The sequence below is a fragment of the Maylandia zebra genome, linkage group LG18, assembly GCF_041146795.1.
Source record: "Maylandia zebra isolate NMK-2024a linkage group LG18, Mzebra_GT3a, whole genome shotgun sequence".
NCBI lineage: Eukaryota > Metazoa > Chordata > Actinopteri > Cichliformes > Cichlidae > Maylandia > Maylandia zebra.
The window spans coordinates 28113836-28132741 of record NC_135184.1 but is presented as its reverse complement, the minus strand read 5'-3'; the positions used below and the strand labels follow the sequence as shown (position 1 = coordinate 28132741).

General features: G+C 39.4%; 2 protein-coding genes across 2 annotated transcripts; both read left to right on the top strand.

Moving 5' to 3' along the window:
- The first annotated feature begins 705 nt into the window (after positions 1–705).
- On the top strand, positions 706–1301 carry LOC111500822 (solute carrier family 22 member 14-like). The gene is made up of 2 exons (XM_023153299.2): positions 706–1080; positions 1194–1301. Exons 1-2 carry the CDS (start codon positions 706–708, stop codon positions 1299–1301), a joined length of 483 nt encoding a protein of 160 aa, XP_023009067.2.
- Positions 1302–11540: 10239 nt separating this feature from the next.
- LOC101472087 (uncharacterized) lies at positions 11541–13409 on the top strand. Its single transcript, XM_076876839.1, has 6 exons — positions 11541–11678; positions 11796–11867; positions 11949–12067; positions 12154–12214; positions 12343–12437; positions 12521–13409. Exons 1-6 carry the CDS (start codon positions 11643–11645, stop codon positions 13305–13307), a joined length of 1170 nt encoding a protein of 389 aa, XP_076732954.1. The 5' UTR covers positions 11541–11642; the 3' UTR covers positions 13308–13409.
- The last annotated feature ends 5497 nt before the right edge of the window (positions 13410–18906 follow it).

Here is an 18906-nt window from a genome sequence, read left to right as displayed (position 1 = left end):
ATGTTTATAGCTGCTATTGAGTAATGTATACAACTGGAGTTTATACCTTGAGTGTGCTAACACTGCGAAAAGCAAACAATCCTTTAGTTTTTCCTTAGTTACATTTTTACTCATTAATCCCTTTACTGTTCAGGCATAAATTATAAACTATATGATCTTTCTTGATTGCAGGCAAACATTGTTACATCATCTCTTTTGACTTGCAGTATTACTTGTCTCTCTTTCTCTGCTTTTTTGTGTCAGCTATTTTGATTACACACCACTAAGAGACTTAGCTCTGTTTACTGCTTATTGCCGACTCAGATATTCTGCAGCCTAATGAACTTACATATTTACAGCAGCAGACTTAAAATCAACAATAGGTTGGGTTTGTGTGTGTGTGTGTGTGTGTGTGTGTGTGTGTGTGTGTGTGTGTGTGTGTGTGTGTGTGTGTGTGTGTGTGTGTGTGATGACTTTTGAAACAGCACTAAAAGAAATGATCAGATTGTAAGCATATAGATAAGTGATAAGAGTTTTTACACAGTTGTATAAAGGATGTACGAATGTGCTGACATGACAGCAGTTCAGTACCTTCAAGTAAGAACAATTAAAATAAAGGGTCTTGTGTGCTAAAAAGATAATATAGCTGGGTTAAAGATTAACAGTCACTGTATGAGTCGGCGCTGCAGCTCTTTTGTTTTTCAGACCTTCACCATCAAGCTCAAAATGACAGACTTTGGAGAGATTCTAAGGAACATTGGGGAATTTGGATTATTCCAGAAGATCACTCTAATTGCACTTTGCTTTCCAAACTTTGTTCAGACTTTTCTCTTTGCCAGTTTTGTTTTCATCCAATCAGATCCAGACAGACACTGCAACACAGACTGGATCCTCAGTGCTGCTCCTAACCTGACCTCAGAGGAGCAGCTCAACCTGACCGTGCCTCGGGAGGAGGATGGGACCTTCAGCAAGTGTGAGATGTTTGTCCCAGTGAGCTGGGACATTGATACTATCAGAGAGTACAGACTCAATGAGACCACAGGGTGCCAGGATGGATGGGTGTATGGGAACATGCTCTATAAAGCCACCATAGTCACTGATGTAAGTGAAATTTGTTGTTCAGTAGATCTCTCACCTCCATGAAACATTACATTAATTATTTTGTTTGTCTGTTTTATTATTATTATTATTATTATTATTACAAATACTCACAGTTTGATCTAGTGTGTGGCCAGGCCAGCTTGGTGGAAGTGATTCAAGCAATGTTCATGGCTGGAGTTCTTGTTGGTTCTCTCGTATTTGGACCTTTTGCTGAATCGTAAGTGTGCTCCTTGCAGTAGTTCATTGTTCCAAAATACAGAAATACTTTAATACAATTTCACAGGGAATGAATAACTTTTGTCTTTCAGCACCTTTACAAAACAAATGTTTGCTTCTCTATCTTAGCAACAGCTAACCAAAGAATTTTTACAATTTTTCAAAGTTTAACAACAAATAGACGTGTGAAGAGTTTGCTGTACACACTCTTCAAGATTTCAACAAACTAAATGTTACCTAATAATTAGTCAGCATTAAAGATATATGTATCTCAAAATATAAAACTATATTTCTACAAACCCAATTCCAAAGAGTTGGGACAGTGTGTAAAATCTGAGTAGAAACAGAATGGAATATTTTTCAAATAAACCCATATTTTCCTGATGTGCTGATGTTAAATTAGACTTACAATGAAATCTGTATGAAGTCAGTATTCCATATGCGTTTCTATAGATCTTTAATGTAGTATGTTAAAGGGTTGCTTCCCTACATATATAACAAAACTGCAAATACAGTCATCTGAAAAGAGAGTTTTTAGAGGACTGTTGTGTAGTCTCTGTGCAGTCCTGTGAAAAAAATAACTTGCTTTGGCAGCAATTCCCCAGATTGATGCTGAGGGAAATCTAGGTGCACTCAAAAAAATGAAACTGGGTGGTTGTTACATTAACAAGATTCAAACTTGTTGTTTCTATGGTTAATGATTAAATCATGCAGGGTTTGCATGAAATTCAGCAACTTAATTTATTCTTGTTGAGATGACATAATACAATCTAGTTAGAGTGGTTAGTTGACTGAACTAACAAAATTCACAAGATCATACACGATTTCAAACCACAGGAAAATCACTGGGGTAATAAGAGGCAGACAATCGTACACACACCACATATGTGCTGTTGCTATTTATTGTGGTTTAACCTGTCGAGGACAAAAACGTACAGAAAATTCTGTATCACGCCTTGTAATCATAACCTTCCTATTTTTGTAAGTCTCACTTCACAGCTTGGTGGCGCAGTGATTAACACTGTTGCCTCACACAGCAAGAAGGTCCTGGGTTCAAAACCACTATCTGGTCAAGTTTGCAGTGGGTTCTGCCTGGGTACTCTGGTTTCCTCCCACAGTTGAAAGTCATGCAGTTATTAGGGTCACATTAACTGGTTCTTCTTGTGTAAATGGTTGTCTGTCTCTATGTGATAGTGCAGTTGATTAACAGCACTTGCTATTTACCCTCCTCAGTGTTACTGAAACATGGGGTGTGGCTTTTCACAGGACTGCCCGTGAAAAAACTCTATTTTTACATGATTGCATTACTGTTATCTCTTTAATGGCACAACATTAACCCGCAGCTCTTGTGATCAGTGTTAGGAAGGTTACTTTTAAAATGTATTCCACTACAGATTACAGAATACATGCCCCAAAATGTATTTTGTAACATATTCCGTTGCGTTAGTCAATGAGAGTAACGTATTCTCAATACTTTGGATTACTTAATATATTATCAAGCGTTTTACAACTACATGAATGTACTATTGCTGTGTGATTTATTACTATTACTGAAGGTTACTTGCCATACAAACACCTAATTTTAAAAAATATTTCTTTCACATCATTATGCGGGCTGCATGTAGAGGTGACATGGGCCGCGAGATTGAGACACAGGCATTAGAGCCTCTTAATGCGTGTTTTGTTTGGGTTTCCACTGGCGTGGAGTTACCAACAAGAGAGAGGGGACAGCCTAACATATGAAACACGAAAAGACTGCCGTGTAATCCCTTTATTTCAACAAAGTAACTGTATTCTGAATTTAGTATTTAGTATTTATTTATTTATTGTCATTGTCAAGAACAATGAAATTGCGTTTGGGGCTTCCATACAACCCAAAAAAAAAAAAGAAGAAAATAATAAATACCCCTTAAAACCCAAGTGTACATATTTAACCCAGTGTGACTCCAATGCAATAAGACAATCCTTAGCAATAATGTTCGTAGAAATTCAGACAAAGACCTGAGAAACATGACAAAATACAACAATGCAACCCATTCAATATTATTGTACTGTGAGATATGATATCAGATATGATAGTTATCTATTTAAGAAAGAGGGGGGGGGGGGGGGGGCAGGAGGGGGAAGAGAATAAAGATATGATGCACCAATGCAGACCAGTTCATTGCTATTAAGAAGTTGGATATGGTTATTGTCCGTGAGAGGGGGGCAGAGAGTTCAGGAGCCTCACAGCCTGTGGATACAGGCTGTTGGCCAGTCTGGATGTTCTGGCCTGTATAGACCTGTACCTTCTCCCTGAGGGCAGCAGATGGAAAAGGTGGCGCGCAGGGTGATGTTGGTCCCGCAGGATACTGTGCACCCTCCTCAGACAGCGAGTGGGGAAGATATTACTGATCTCTGGCAGACTTGTTCCAATAATTCTGCCAGCTTCTTTCACCACCCGCTGGAGTGCTTGCTGATCGGCCTTGGTGCAGCTGGGGAACCACACTAGAAATCCATACGTCAGAACGCTGCTGATGGCACAGTTGTAGAAGTTCAACATCAGAGATCTGGGAATGTGTGCGCTCCGCTCTGAATACCACCTTTTAAAACGATAACTGTAACAGAATACATCGATCGAGGACGCTGAAGATATCTACCTATTCGAAACCATGATAACAGGGTTCTTGCTGATCGGAGCTGGCTTGGCCCTGGCTTATTGGAGAAATAAGAGAGCGGAACCGGCTGTTCAAACCCCCCCAAGGCTGCCCGCTGGAATCGAAGCGATGGGACGAGGCGCGACCTCTCACAATGAACGTAATATGGTTAACACCTTGGAGATGCTTACAGCTGCTGTGAAGGCTCAAAACAACACCACTGAGCGTATGGGGGGATACATCAGAGAGAGGCCTGCTCAAAATGAGACCCTTGAGTTGGAACACATCGCGGAACGGATCACTGCAGTTGTGAGGTCTCAGAATCAAAAGAATGACAACACCACGGAACAGAAGTTTGATACCATCATGGGGAGGCTCGCGGCTCTCCCATTTCACTGCAGGGCAACCTGCTTGTGACAAATAAAGCTGATTCTGATTCTGATAAATACGTAACAGCGGGTCATGTATTCCGTTACTCCCCAACGCTGCTTGTGATTTACATAACAGAAGCTAATGTATCCCTGTGTGTTTGTCTTGGTGTTTCAGATTCGGCCGCAAACGAGCAACTCAGATTCCAGCAGTTCTGTTGTCTGTATTCACCGTGACAACAGCTCTCTGTCCCAACGTCTACTTATATTTAGTATCTCTGTTTCTGGTGGGATTTGGAGCTGGAGGATATCGAGTCAACAGCATCATACTATGTATGAAGAGTACACTAACTTTTTACATCTTCTGGACAAGGCTACAACTAACAGTAGTTTTCATTGTAAAATAATCTGCCAGTTGTTCTCTCAATGGCTAAGATGATGTTCTTATAATGTTTTAGAGGTCCAACAAGGCTGTACTGATCTGATATTTTCCATTCAAACTTTCTACTTCCACCTCTTCCCATTTATTATTTTTATTGTTACTTTTATCTTACTGTTGCCTTTGTGACCGTTTTACATATTTACATTTACATAAGAGACAAAAGATAATCAGTTTCTAAACATAAAGATGTTGGACAAAGGACAAAGACACATTTATGTAATTTTGTGTCCACCTTTCTACAGGGGGTTTTGTCTTCAACTAAACACATACTTGAGAAACTCTTGGGTTGTTGTTGGTTGGTTTGGGTCATTATCCATTCACACTGAGATGTTCTGTCTGATTAGGTATAAAACAGTAATAGAAAAATATATGTACAGTCAGCCGAGATATTCATAGCAGCTGATGTGCAATGTTTTTACTTATTTTTGTTGTTATGTATTTATTTTGTTCCATTTGAGCTGAGGTCTTAATCTAAAATAAACAAACAATTAACATATTTTCCTTATTGCAGCCACTGAATGGATTGGGATGTCCAAAAGATCATGGGGAGCTTGTGTGACTCAGCTGTTTAGTGCAATTGGAGAGTGCGTCCTCGCTGGTATGATCTATGGCATCCGAAACTGGAGACTGGCTCAGCTGATCACAGCAGTTCCGCTTGCAGTGCTTATTATCTACATATGGTGTGTATTTCACTCTATTTATTGAGTTATTTATACATTTCAAAATGTCTGTTTGTTTGAAGTTCAATTTTCTTCCTATCAGGTTTATTCCAGAGTCAGCCAGGTGGCTGTTAAGCAGAGGCAGAAAAGAAGAAGCCAAACAGCTCATTGTCAAAGCAGCAGCCATTAACAAACACCCTGTGTCAGAGTCTCTTCTGGACAAGGTAGTGAATCACATTCATCAGGGGAGGAGTTTTCAAGAACATCGATGACACCTGTAAAATAGCTGTTTATTTGTTATGTTTACTATTCAACATATTCATGACAAGAGATGTATCTATGTATTAGCCCTGCAATAGAATGGGGACCTGGTCAGGGTGTCTCTCACTGTATGTAATGTCAACCCTGAACTGGAACTGGAAAAAACTAGACTGATGGATTCATTTCAAGTCCTTTTTCTTAATTTGCTATGATGGTGTTACAGCAAGCGTGACTTCTCCCACAGATTGAAGTGAATAACTCTGTGAATAACAGAGGAATAAAAATCCTCTTCAGATCATCACTGCTGACCAGATATTTCTTTATTATAATACTGTCATGGTAAGTTCAACATCTATAGTGAGGTTAATACATTAAAAGGGAAATATTTCAATGCAAAAACATGTTGCTGTTTTTAAATGCTAAGATTGGCAATTTGATGTTTTGATGATTAAATGGCCATTCATAAATATGTTATAAATGGTTCATGATACAGGACTTTTGTGTCTGATTAAATGTGTTTCTCTTCTCTTTTAAAGGTTTTCCGTGAATCTTTCCATCTACAGTTTGTACTTAGACATGCAAAACTTTGGTTTGAGCATCTTTGTAACCCAACTGGTTTATGGTGTTTTTGAAGTACCATCTGTTTTACTCTCCATGTGGCTGCTGGAGATTTTGGGGAGGAAAATATTATTCATAGCAACCCTTCTGATCGGAGGAGTCTCTTCCATACTTATCCTAGCTGTTCCTGATGGTAAAAGCTTTGTTATATCGCAAAATACATTTTCAATTGTCTGCTTATCATGTTTACGTTCACTTTTATTAATTATTTATTTCCTTTATGTCAGGTTACGCCATTGCTGTCACATCTTTAGCTGTTGCGTCTCGTTTTTTCTTGATATGGGCTGGCTCTGTTTGTATGGTCTTTATGCAGGAGTTGTTTCCAACATCGGTTAGGTAAGCAGTCACAGTTTTTATTCATGTTTGTGAACAATACCCTGACTTGTGTGAAAAGAACACACGGGAGGAATTAGTGAGTATACCATTTGTCTTCCTGTTTCAGACAAACAGCCACAGCTTTAGGATCCATATCAGCAAGATTAGGTGGATTACTGGCTCCACTGCTGAACTTGTTGGCCATGTACCACTCGGTCATACCCATCACAGTCTTCAGCTGCCTTACGTTGATAGGTGGATTTCTCGGCTTCTTGCTTCCCGAAACCAAAAGAAAAGAGCTTCCTGAGACGACTGAAGAGGCTGAGCGCAATGGGTATCAGTGTTTAACTACTGCAGCATCTCAAACATGTTATTTTGTCAGTCATCATTTTTTTCATCTGTTTCTGCTTTATATCTTTCAGACAAGTTAGTTCCACAAGAAGAACAACTACCAGTCCACATTCATATTCAACCAAGATGTAGATGTTTGTGTACTGACTTTGTTTTGTATTGAGTTTTTAACTCTTTCTACAAATATACCAAAATAATTATATGTTTTTAATTCAAATATGTGGGGATTCTAACACAGGAAACTCTAAAAAGACAGGACACAGACAGATAAGAGAAATCACAACCACGGACAAACAAGGCTGGGACATATATACACAGGTGGGTGATAAGGGTAGTGGAAACAGCTGGGGAACACACTAGGAACAAATTAGGCTTGACGAGGCAGAGGAAGCAAAACTCAACATAATGCAGAGACCACGGCTAACAAAATAAAACAGGAAGTGACAAACACGGAACAGAGACAAAGAACAAAAAACAGAAGATGTGAGCTTGACACAGACAAACAGGGAAAGACATGACAACATACAGGAGACAGACATACACACAGATGAGACAGGGAACAACTGGACACGAAAGGGGACTAACTAAATCAGGAGAGGGACTAAGAATTAGAACCATGGATAACTAAACTAGGGAGTGAGATTATGACAGAGCATCACTGCACTGTCGAGATCATCAATATCCTCAAATTTGAAGACACGTATTCTACTAATTAATCCATGATTCATAATAATCTGATCCCTTTATCATTCCTTGCTTTATTCTGCAGCAGATACACTGTAATAGTGTTTGCTTTGTATGTTTCTCCGTACCTCCACAGAGTTGTATTGTATGGACCAACTGTGAAACAATACCGTTATTGTATTAATGATTTTTGATATAAGAGATCTCTTAGTTTTATATAATGCAAGCATTTAGATACAGTCTTATATGAGCTTTTTAACGATTTGGCATCAGTTTATGGACTTACTTTATTATAACTTTGTTCATCATAATTATAAATTAATTTTTTCTAAGCACTACATGTTTTTTATGTTATAATTTAGTGATAAATTATTGACTTTCAATCTTTTCTGTAAAGGCATTGTTTGCAAACAGTTTAACATTAAATCCAAAAATACTCTTCAGTGAAAGTAGAGTGTGGCATCACCTGAGACTGGCACCTAAACTATCTGGCACGTTCGTGCAAAGTCATAATTTCATTCTGATGTAATTTAAATATAAATATAAAAAAGATTTAACACCAAATTTAAATTTCATGGGCGGCATGTTATATAACACAAATCCAGTTGTTTCCCACAAATAAAAGAAATGAAACAAAGAAACAAAAATTGCTTCTGTGTTAATACTTTTTTTCAAATGTGATAAAATAAAATAAAGTAAAAGCGGTCGACTGCTCTCTCTCCATACCTCCAATCTGTTCTTTCACATCGAGTTTATTTCAACCTGCACTGACTATCACAACTCTTCACACACACTAAGTTACTTTAGTGCACCATACTGTGTAATACACTTTATAGTGTAATACTGAGCCTTTTCTGTTTTTGCTTTGAAATATTTTACTTTGTTATATAAGACAAGATAAGATAAGACAAGACACATGCTCAATAAAGCAAGAGAATAAAGCAAGAGGAATAAAGATATACAATAATATACTATAAGAATTGTAGGATAAGGTAATATACAGTAGGATAGTGCAAATATAGTATCAAAATAACTCTAACAAGTAATGATGTAACTATATCAGGTAAAACAAAAGAAGAGTTGGACAGCCTTATTGACATGGGTAGAAAGGATTTCCTGTGGCGGTCAGTTCTGCATTTAGGGGCGATGAGTCTTTTGCTGCGTGTGCTCCGACGGTCCATCATGGAGGCGTGCATGGGATGGAAGGGGTTGTCCATGACACAGAGAAGCTTTTTTAGTATTCTCCTCTCAGACACCTCCACCTGGTTCTCCAGTCTGACACGCAGGACAGAACCAGCCTTTATAATCAGCTTGTTCAGCCTGTTGGCATCAGCTGCCCCGGCACAAAGAACACAGCGCTGTTTACCACAGAGTGATAGAACATGGTCAGCATTTCCCACAAACGTTGAAAGACCTGAGCCACCTCAGTAGGAACAGCCGACTCTGCCCTTTCTTAAAGACAGCACTGGTGTTCTTGGACCAGTCCAGTTTACAGTCAATGTGTACCCACCACGTCAGCCCCTCTGATGGTGACAGGGGGAGGAGGAGGAGCATGCCTCCTGAAGTCCATGATCAGTTCCTTTGTCTTTGTGATGTTAAGTTGTAGATGGTTTAGCTCACACCACTCAACAAAGCTGTCCACCACACTCCTCCTGTCCCTGATACAGCCCACAGTGGCAGTGTATGGTACACACAATATATTATCCATACATGCATTTTCTTAACCACTTTTTCAATTTAGACTAGCAGGGGGGCTGTTACAGCACACTCTGAAAAGTTCACCAGTCTATTACAGGAGCAATACATAGAGACAGATAACCATTCACACCATAGGCATGAACCTAACATGCATATTTTTGGACTGTGGGGGGAAGCTGGAGCATGGCTGGCACAGCTGCAGACCTCACCGTCTCAGCACTAGATCCTGGTTTGAAAAATGGTCTGCTTCATAGGCACGAAGAAACCAAACTAGCACAGCTTCACAGACAGGAACACAGCTCCTCCCCTCATTAACAGCTGAAGTAGTTAACATTCAGAACTGTCATGTATAAGGGTGTACGAGGAACGAGAGGGGCCAAATGCAGACACACTCAGCAGACCATGGTGAACTGAAAGTGAGCCTTACATAACACACAAGAAAGGAAATTGAAAACTATCATCTACTGAAAAGTAAACGTGGAACAACACAAGGGCTAGGAACACTGGACCGAGGAGACATCTAGGAGGGATGGTGACTCAACATCCTGACAGTGAACATGGGAGAAAAAAACAATACATACACAAAAAGGTGATTAGGGAAGATGTTTATTTTAATGAGACATGGGAAGTAAAACAGATCATAACGCACACGAGATGGGGGACTGTCACAATAAAACAGGAGGTGACAGAATACTGAAACCAGGATGTGATACACAAACTTGACAGACAAAAGAGCAACAGACACGAGGATCGAACACTAGGGGAGAGCTGAGCTCTAGAGCAATTTGCGAGAGAGAGAACAAGACTAAACACATAAATGGGATGAGTAGAAGAAATAATACAAACATTACACATCCCAAATATCTCATAATACATAAAGAAAAACTGGAAAGCCCCCAAAATCTCAAAACACTGGGTCAACTGACCCAGGACTGTGACAATAACACTAAACAGCACTTTAGTAGGAATTTCAGGTGTCAGTAAAGCTCCCGTCTCAACAACATTCAAGCATTAAACAATTATCAAGAATGTTAATCTGGCTGTCGCACACGCTAATAGTAGACCTTTAACTATTAGGAATTAACCAATAGGCACATTATCAACCTGTCACTAACATAGCAGCTGCCGGACTGCGGGATGCTTGTGAGATATTGAGATGCCGCAGAGCAGATTAAGTACGGGTGAAGAACCGAGCAGGTTTGTGGTTGTGCAGAGCAGCCGCGGAAACTGAGAGCCCAGAGTGTGAAGACGTAATACAAGCAAATAAAAAGTGAAATCCAGAGCAGAATCAGACCTGCCTAGAAGAATTAGAAGAGCTGGAGACTGAGGCGGAGCCGTGTGAGTCGTGGATAAAAAACAGGCTGCAGGCAGATGTGGAATGTGGAAAATGAACTTTAACTTTTCTCCTTTCACAGTAATTTATTAAAATGTCATCTATAGTGATGTCTTTATATCACTATAACTAATGGTCATTAATGAAATTGTCTAAATAATATGTAAAATGTATAAACCATCTAAATGTTTCTCTCACAAAACGCTACGTCCAGATGAACAGAATCAACTTTTGGAGATTTACTTACCTGGATGATTGAGAATGCATCAAGACCATCTAAACTTAACTGATCTTAAATTCTTATTTTATTAAATCTTCGAACATTCGTTGAAAATTAACAACTTGTTTTAAATATGACTTCTTCACCATAACTTTTGTTCTTGTGGGATGGGGTAAAACGTTTTCCAGTGGTATCAAAAATGGTATAATTTACCTGGTAATTCATATTTTAGTATCGTGACAATCCCACTACAGAACACACAAAGATCTCTCCCTCTTGGCTGTTTAAGGGCCGGTGCTGTCACGCTTCAAATGCATGCATCATTCCTCTCCACAACTCATAACCCAGTGCTTTAAAGAAACCTTATAAGTTGACATCTACAATGAGAAAATGGAGATAAGCAGGCAAATAATATGAATTAACATGATGGTTCAGGTTGTTTTTCCTTCCCTTTTTTCTGAATGACGACTTGCATGCATCTTTTCACTGCAGCAACTTAAGGATAGCTATAGCCTACACTTTATTTATTCAGAAAACAAAGTGTAGTAAAATAAACACAAATATGATAGTACTTAACAACATGAAAGTTGCATGGTGTCACCATAGTGACCTGCTGCGATGTGTAAGACAGTTCTAGAATTCTGCTTCAATCATAACAAACTTCATTTGTGCAGGAGAAACAACCATTTTCATCTTGACCTTTTAGCTAAGTGCTCACATTGTATTTGACCATTTTTGCTATACTCAGCAACAACATTTTAATGGAGGAAAGTATTGGAGTCTACAAACCTACTGGGGTATGTGAGAGTCTTTAATTTTACTGCATTTGAACAGTATGAAGAATTTGGTGTATTTTTAAAAAATACAGTGAATCAAGTTAACTAATAATGAGTAACTTCTTGTTTCTTTGACAGGTGTTGTTTGACACACCTGAGTACAACACAGCTTTAAAGACCTGCTGGCACCCTCAAAGCTACAAGACTCAGGTAAGAACCAACTGGCGTAAAATATCTGGTAAATTTTGATTTTTTTTTAGTGCTCATGATTAAATGTCTCTTTATTTTTAGATTGCAGTGATGATGGCATTCCTTGGACTTCAGCAGGAAAATCAGATACCACCTCATATAACTGCTGAAGATATGATCAACCTTTTAATGGAGGAGAACAAAAAAACACTGAGAGAGCGGTGAGTTACTGTGACACCAACAGACCATAGATGAACGTCTGTTTGTGATGATGCTGAGATAAAACCTGCTTTGTGTCCATTTTAAGACTTTGGGAGTTTGACATTGAGAAATTGGAAGAAAATGAAACCAAAGGTCTTCTGAAACTGGTAAGACAAGAAAACTGATGGACCTTATAGTAATTTGTAGATTTTTAAAAAGAATTTTCATTAACAACAGAAATGCACTTTATATGTGTTTTTCTTCTTTTGTTTTGTTTTGATTTGATTTGTTTCAGGTGTGGGCAGTGAACATTATTAATAAAATGAAGGACATTGAGCTACAGGCTCGGCTGCTCCTCAAATATCCAGAGGCCATACCTCCCAAATTTCAGTGAGTCCCATTTGACATACAGTTATGTAAAATTCAGCTACAGTGTCTCAATATATCTGAATACTTATAACTTTAATCTACAGAACGCCTAAACTCCTCAGCATGTTCAACAAATACCTTGAGATCCTTAAAGAGAAGCTGCAGGAAACACAGACCTCCAGACTGCTAAGCCCCCAAGAAGTAGGGATAGAGGTAGTTCCCAGAGTCCTGCAAGGCTTCTGGGAGCATCCTCCTTACCCCCTTTTGAACCTGGCATCTCAGAGTCTGAGCGAGCTCTCCACCTGTGTTACGAAAGCCACTCTGGATCAACTCTCCAACACTCCCAGAGCAAAGGAAAGCAAGGCCATCTTCTCTCGCTCCATGCAAGATGACATGGTCCAAACCATCTTGGCAGAAATTAGAGAGAAACACCCAGACGACACTGTGCTCAGCAACACTGCAAACCACACTACCCTGCTCACTACAATCGCTGGTGTAGCAACAAACCACATTTGTAAGATCTTGCAGCCCCAGATCCCCAACGAGCCAGTTCATCACACACAAGCTGCTCAATGCCCAACAAGAGATCAGTACGACTTAAACATTACTGGAACTGAGGAAGAATCAACAAGTCCAGAAATTAACGATGACATGGTAACACCAGGTTCTCTATCAGCCTCTGCTGAATCTCCATTTTTGTCTGAGGTTCAAGCCAGTGAGGAACACCCTTCAGAAACATCATCCATGTGTGAACCACTTATACCAGTTACCAATACTGCAGAGAGCTGTGAAGACCTTAAAACCAAGAAGAAAGAAAAAGGTTTCCTCCAAAAACTCTTCAAAGCTCTGTGCTGTTTCTGTTTCTGCGTCAGTCTCCCAGCAACTGACTGATTGTCTTTAAGACTCCTATCACCCCTTCTCTTTATTTTTTCTCTGTATCAAAAAGCAAACAAGAACAAAGAGTTTTCAATAAAGTTTCACGTTGCTTCATGTCTGCTACTCTGGAAATTCTTTGTTTTGTTAGGATCAAGAAAAAAATCAGCTCACAACAGGACCGCAGTGTTCAAGTGAGTAGGGGAGCAGCTACACTCTGCAAAGCTGATCCTCAGCAGTCTGTTTAGGAACAGAGCTGTACTGGTCAGACATAAAACTGTCAGCATTAAGGGATTCATTACAAAAACTGCCATTTTAGCTAAAGATTCATGTTTTATAACTTATAAAGTTTCATTCATTAATGGTTAGTCATTGAACAGAATGCGTGAAACAGATGCCTGTTATGGAGTCACAATATATTTCAGTGAGTGCATTATTTCAAAAATCTGTAAAATCAAAATCTTCAAATAGGGAAAACGGAGTACCTGGTTGGGTAATTGCAAATATTTGAAAATATGAAAGCAAGGAGAACTATGCAGAAGTTGGTATCGGGAAAAGACACACGTTCTCGTAGCTTTCCAAAAGATTTGATTTTCAGATAAATTATTTTAAGAGCCGCTCTATGGAGGTGCCAGTTTTTACAGAAATGTTACATTTGCATAGAACTTTAGGTTCAGAACAATGTGTCATTTGAACAAGGACACTTTCTCAAATCATCAATTTGACTATCTTAGTTTTTTAATCGATGATATAGAATTCCAAGCACCATCGGAGTGTTTGTTCCCACCGTCAAGCATGAAGGGCAAGAGCTGTATTTATAGCTCTCCACCCTTGACGCCCTTTATTACCATATTGCAATCATAAAGGGATGGGCATGGACAATGTTCCATACACAGTTAGGCTGCGGGATTTCAACAATGCTCAGGTGTTACTAAGGGGCGCGATTTTAACACCAGCAGCTTGAACTGTTGCTGGAAGGCAGGATGGATCCATGCTTTCATGCTGTTTACACCAAGCTCTGACCCAGTCACAGCAGAAATGAAAACTCTCTCTGTCAGACCGTTTTCTGTAAATCCATGAGATGATTTTGTAGCAGTTTGAAATACACAGAAAACTGTCTGGCGCCAACAACCGTGTTGTGTGTAAAATCACTCAAAGGTTTCCCATCCTGATTCTCAGTTTGAACTTCAGCAGGAAGTCTCAGCCTATGTGACTAAATGCATTGAGTTTTTGTCATGTGATTGGCTTATCAGATAATGAGGAGCTCAACAGGTGTACCCAGTGAAGTGGTTGTGAGTGTAGAACACATAAAGCAGAAAGAGACCCAAGACACAGCTCAAGAAAACATTTTTAGGTTATTTAAATTTATTAATGAATCACATTGTATTTAAGTGTCATCCTGAGAAAACATTAAAAAGGTTGTTTTATTAATTTTAATAATTCATAATTAAATTTTACAGAAAATCTCATCTACAATCTTCTTTAAATGTTATATTTTACTTTTCATACAGTATTTATTAATAAAACATGTCACTGCACATCAATTTATTCATTGAATGTAGTTTTTGCCCTTGTAAAATGTAATAAAATGCATGCATTTTGCAGATGTAATGTGAAGATGTGCTATTTACCATAAAGTTTTAACTTTTACAATATTTGATGCAGTTTTCTGAATAAAATGTAATTTGAATTTAAACATAATCAGTTATACTTTTTTTTTTTAAACGTCAAGTGCTTAATTATATACATGTGTGTGAAAAAGTGTTTATTTTATTTCTATTAGTAGTAGCGGTGGCAGTCGTAAGAGCAAATTAAAATCACTCAACAAAAGAATAAGTTGAAACAGGTTAACCGATCTGAACACCCTCCTCTCCCTGAGCTTAATTGTTCTGGCCTGAATGCCAAGTACAACCAGCTCCATAAAAGGGTGGCACCCAATGCTGAAGAGAGACAAAGTAAGACGTCCACATATGCAAAGGTAGGCTGAGCTGGAGTTACTATAACACTCATCTCTTTAACCCAACAAATCATCCATCCAGCTACTGTTCTCTGATTTTTGCTCAGTATTGTTTTCTTCAGATGCTAACAAGCTATCAGCTAATACATTTGCACCACCTGGCTCAGACACTGGCAGTAGTTGTGCTTCTGATCCAAAAATATCATCAGCAAAAAGGTCCATCTGAGCTGAAGGTGCAACAACAGAGGATGCTTCAGAGCCGAGCAAATCATTCAGTGAACTCTGAGCAGCCTGACCGCTTGGTAGACCTGTGAACCCATCTGCACTGTTTGAGACATTGCTGCTTCCAAAGATGTCATCAGGGAAAGCAGTTCCTCCATGATCGAGCACATTAACCGGAGGAGGCTGATTGAAGAGATCATCATTAGAGCTGAATATGTCAAAGTCCTGTTCACTTGTCTGCTTCTCACTGCCAAAAGGATCCAAGGGTTGACTAACATCTTGGCTTATAGGTGTTGAGTCAGGGATGGTGAGTTGATCTGACATGCCAATGATTGGTTCATTTTCAGATGATATTGGTCCAGAGTCAACCAGGCTGGAGCTTTGAGTAGAAGCAGGTTCAAGCAAAGCTGTGTCAGTCATAGAAGTTGAAAATGTGCTGGGGGTGTCAGGCAGACCAAAGAAATCAGAGGAATCTTGTGCACTGTTGTGGATGAGATCAAAAAGCATTCCACTGCTCAAGCTCCCTCCTCCTTCAACCGGTGGGTCATGTTTGTTCAGCTGTTGGGCAGATTCATCTGTTTTTATCTCTGTGGCCAGTGGGTCAGCAAAGGGTGACGTGACACTATCTCCAAAAACGTCATTTAATGCATCATCACCTTTCTCAGGTATTAACTCACTGTTTGATTGCCCATGCGGTGTGCTCAGTAATTGTGCTGCAGGGTCAAGATCTTTAGACTCTATTTCCAGATCAGAGACGGGCAGGTTTGTAGCCTCACTGCTCTGTGAATGAGATTCTTGATCACCAGTTAGAATTGCATCCGTTTGCGCTATGGATGTTAAATCATCACCTGTCTCACTACTTATCATGGACAGGCTGGAAGGTTCTGAAGATCTACAGTCATTATTAAGTGCATCAGGCTCAGCGGACTGTAACTTGTCCGTGATGTCGCTCTGAAGCGCTTGTTCTTGAGGAGGGACTTTAGATGGGTCTTCTTTTTTTTGTGCATCTTTTGTAACAGAGCCTTTTTCATTCTCTGTTTTTTTGTCATCAACATGAGTTTCATCCCTTCGCTTGTCCTGAGCAGCTGATTTTGTGATGTCCTCAGCCTTCTCTGCGGATGACTGAAGTAGCCTTCCTAAGAGTCCACTGCTAGGTTTGACATCTGCTTTCCTGGCATCCTTTTGTTCTGCTTTGTTTGTTTTGTCATTTCCACTCGATGTGAAGAGTTTTGACAAGGGGCTCTTTCCTTTGGACCAGGATCCCAGTTTGCCTTTGGCCTTTTCAGCCTGTTTGTCAGAGCCTTTCAGAGAATTTGTTCTCCCAACAGGCTTCTTCTGATCACCACCTTCTTCATGAACCTTTTCAGGCTGATTTTTACTTTTTTCAAGACTGACTTTCTCTCCATTCACGGGTCCTGCAGGACTTTGTGCTGTGTCAGCATTTTCTGATTCATGCTCGCTAACAGGGTTCCCTGGACTGACATCCAGTTTCTCAGAAGGCTCTTTTTGTGTCATGATGTCTTGAGTTGAAGTGAAAGCTTCAGTAAGACTTTGGGTGATGAGTGAGTCATTAACCTTGTGCACATCCCCGTTCAGAGTTGCAATATCATTCTGCGGAGTTTTGAAACTGTTCCCTACGTTCGCATCATGCTCTTGGTTTGACATATTGGCTGTTTCTTCACGGTGCTTATATTCAGGGATTTCAAGGTACATCTCACTCTTTCTATTTTCTTCGCTGGATTCAGATGCCAAATCGTCGAGTATAGTGTTTTCCCTCACATCTGTTCCATCATTGGTTTTATTTATTTGTTCAGACTGATCTGCGACCATTTCATTTTCTGTACCTGAGCTCAGCTGAGAGGATCGGTCGTATCGAGCGACATCAATATTTGGGGCAAACCTTACGGATTTCCGAGCTTTATTTGGAGAAGTGTCCAGCCTGTTGGCCACTGGGCTGTGATTTGCTTTTGAGGTGGGGGCCACATTTGTGTGAACTGTTTTTTGATTCGTGACAGAAATTCTCGCTTCTGAGTGGTTAGTTTGGACAGGACTGACTGGTTTTGTTTTCTCTGAGGGAAACTTCTCAGCTGAGATAAAGCTTGCTGTTGTAGACTGTTCCTTCCCCCTCTTATCTCTCATTCCTTCTCTGTTACTGAGCCTGTCGCTTTTCCAATGCTCTGAAAAGCTCATGCTAACTGCACCTGCTCTGCTGATGTCAGAGATTTTATTTTTCAGAGCTGGTTCATATGTTCGCTGCGGAGAATTCTTCTTCTCTGGTGGCCAGCTCATTTTTAGTTTACCTTTAACATCAGCAACACTTTTATCTCCCGACGCTCTCAGGGATGACTTTGTGGCAAACGCTTCAGCAGAAGCCTCTCTGCAGCCATTAGAAATGTTTAACTTGTTCTTTGACATTTTGGGAGTGGGCTTAGCATCTGGCTCATCTGTCCCTTTATTTTTATCAAGCCAGCGGTCTTTGTGTTGCTTGTGACCGAAGCCCTCGTCATAATTTCCTTTTCTTTTAAAAAGCTGATTGTAGTGAGAAATGCAGTAGAATTCACCATAAAGAGAAGAATAGTTGTGTGTGCTGCAATGAAATGAAAAAGCCCAAATATAAAATCAGATCTAATTTTGTTTCTCTCACATTATTGATTTGTTGTGCTAGATCAGCTTGTGTGAATGATTTATTCATTGATATTGAGGATTTATTTCATGTATGTGTTTCATTTATTAATGCAAATACTAAATCTTTTCATCTTGGTAGTTTTGATTGGGTTCTATATGATAAATATTCCAATTTCTATAATTTTGTTCTAACATCTCACCTGAGCTTCTTCTTACAGTGTTTACAGCAGAAACAGTTGTAGTGCAGAATAAGTTTATTAGCCACCATTTTCTCCATTGGGTAGACTGGTGTCAAACAGGCAGAACACATTTCCTTGGCAGGCGGCTGGAACTACGATGATGAAAACAAACTTAGTTTAAGGTTAATTTGTCTTGTAGGTTTGACATGACAGGATCTTTTCTGTAATGTTTTACAAATGCAGCCACCTGTAGTGGAGAGATCTATGATCTACAATTATGTGTACTTTTTTAAAATAATAAGTTAGAAGAAACGCACAGGAATTACTTACAACTCACATCTAAGATGTTTTAAGGTGTACTCCTAATGTCGCATGACCACTGACAAGTTTGATTCCTGGTATTTAGCAATTACATAACTAGATAATGTCACATTTATGAGGTATTCAACTTTAGGTAAAAACAGCAACAGTGAGGCTTTCAGATGTGTTTGATGTTTGCAAAATCCTGTATTTTCAAACCAACTAACAACAGGAGAAGAAAAGAGAGGTATTTTGAAATGAAGGTCTGGAGCAAAAGTAGAGAAAACGTGACCAAAACAGAAACTGACATTTTAAAAAGCATAGCGGTGGTGTG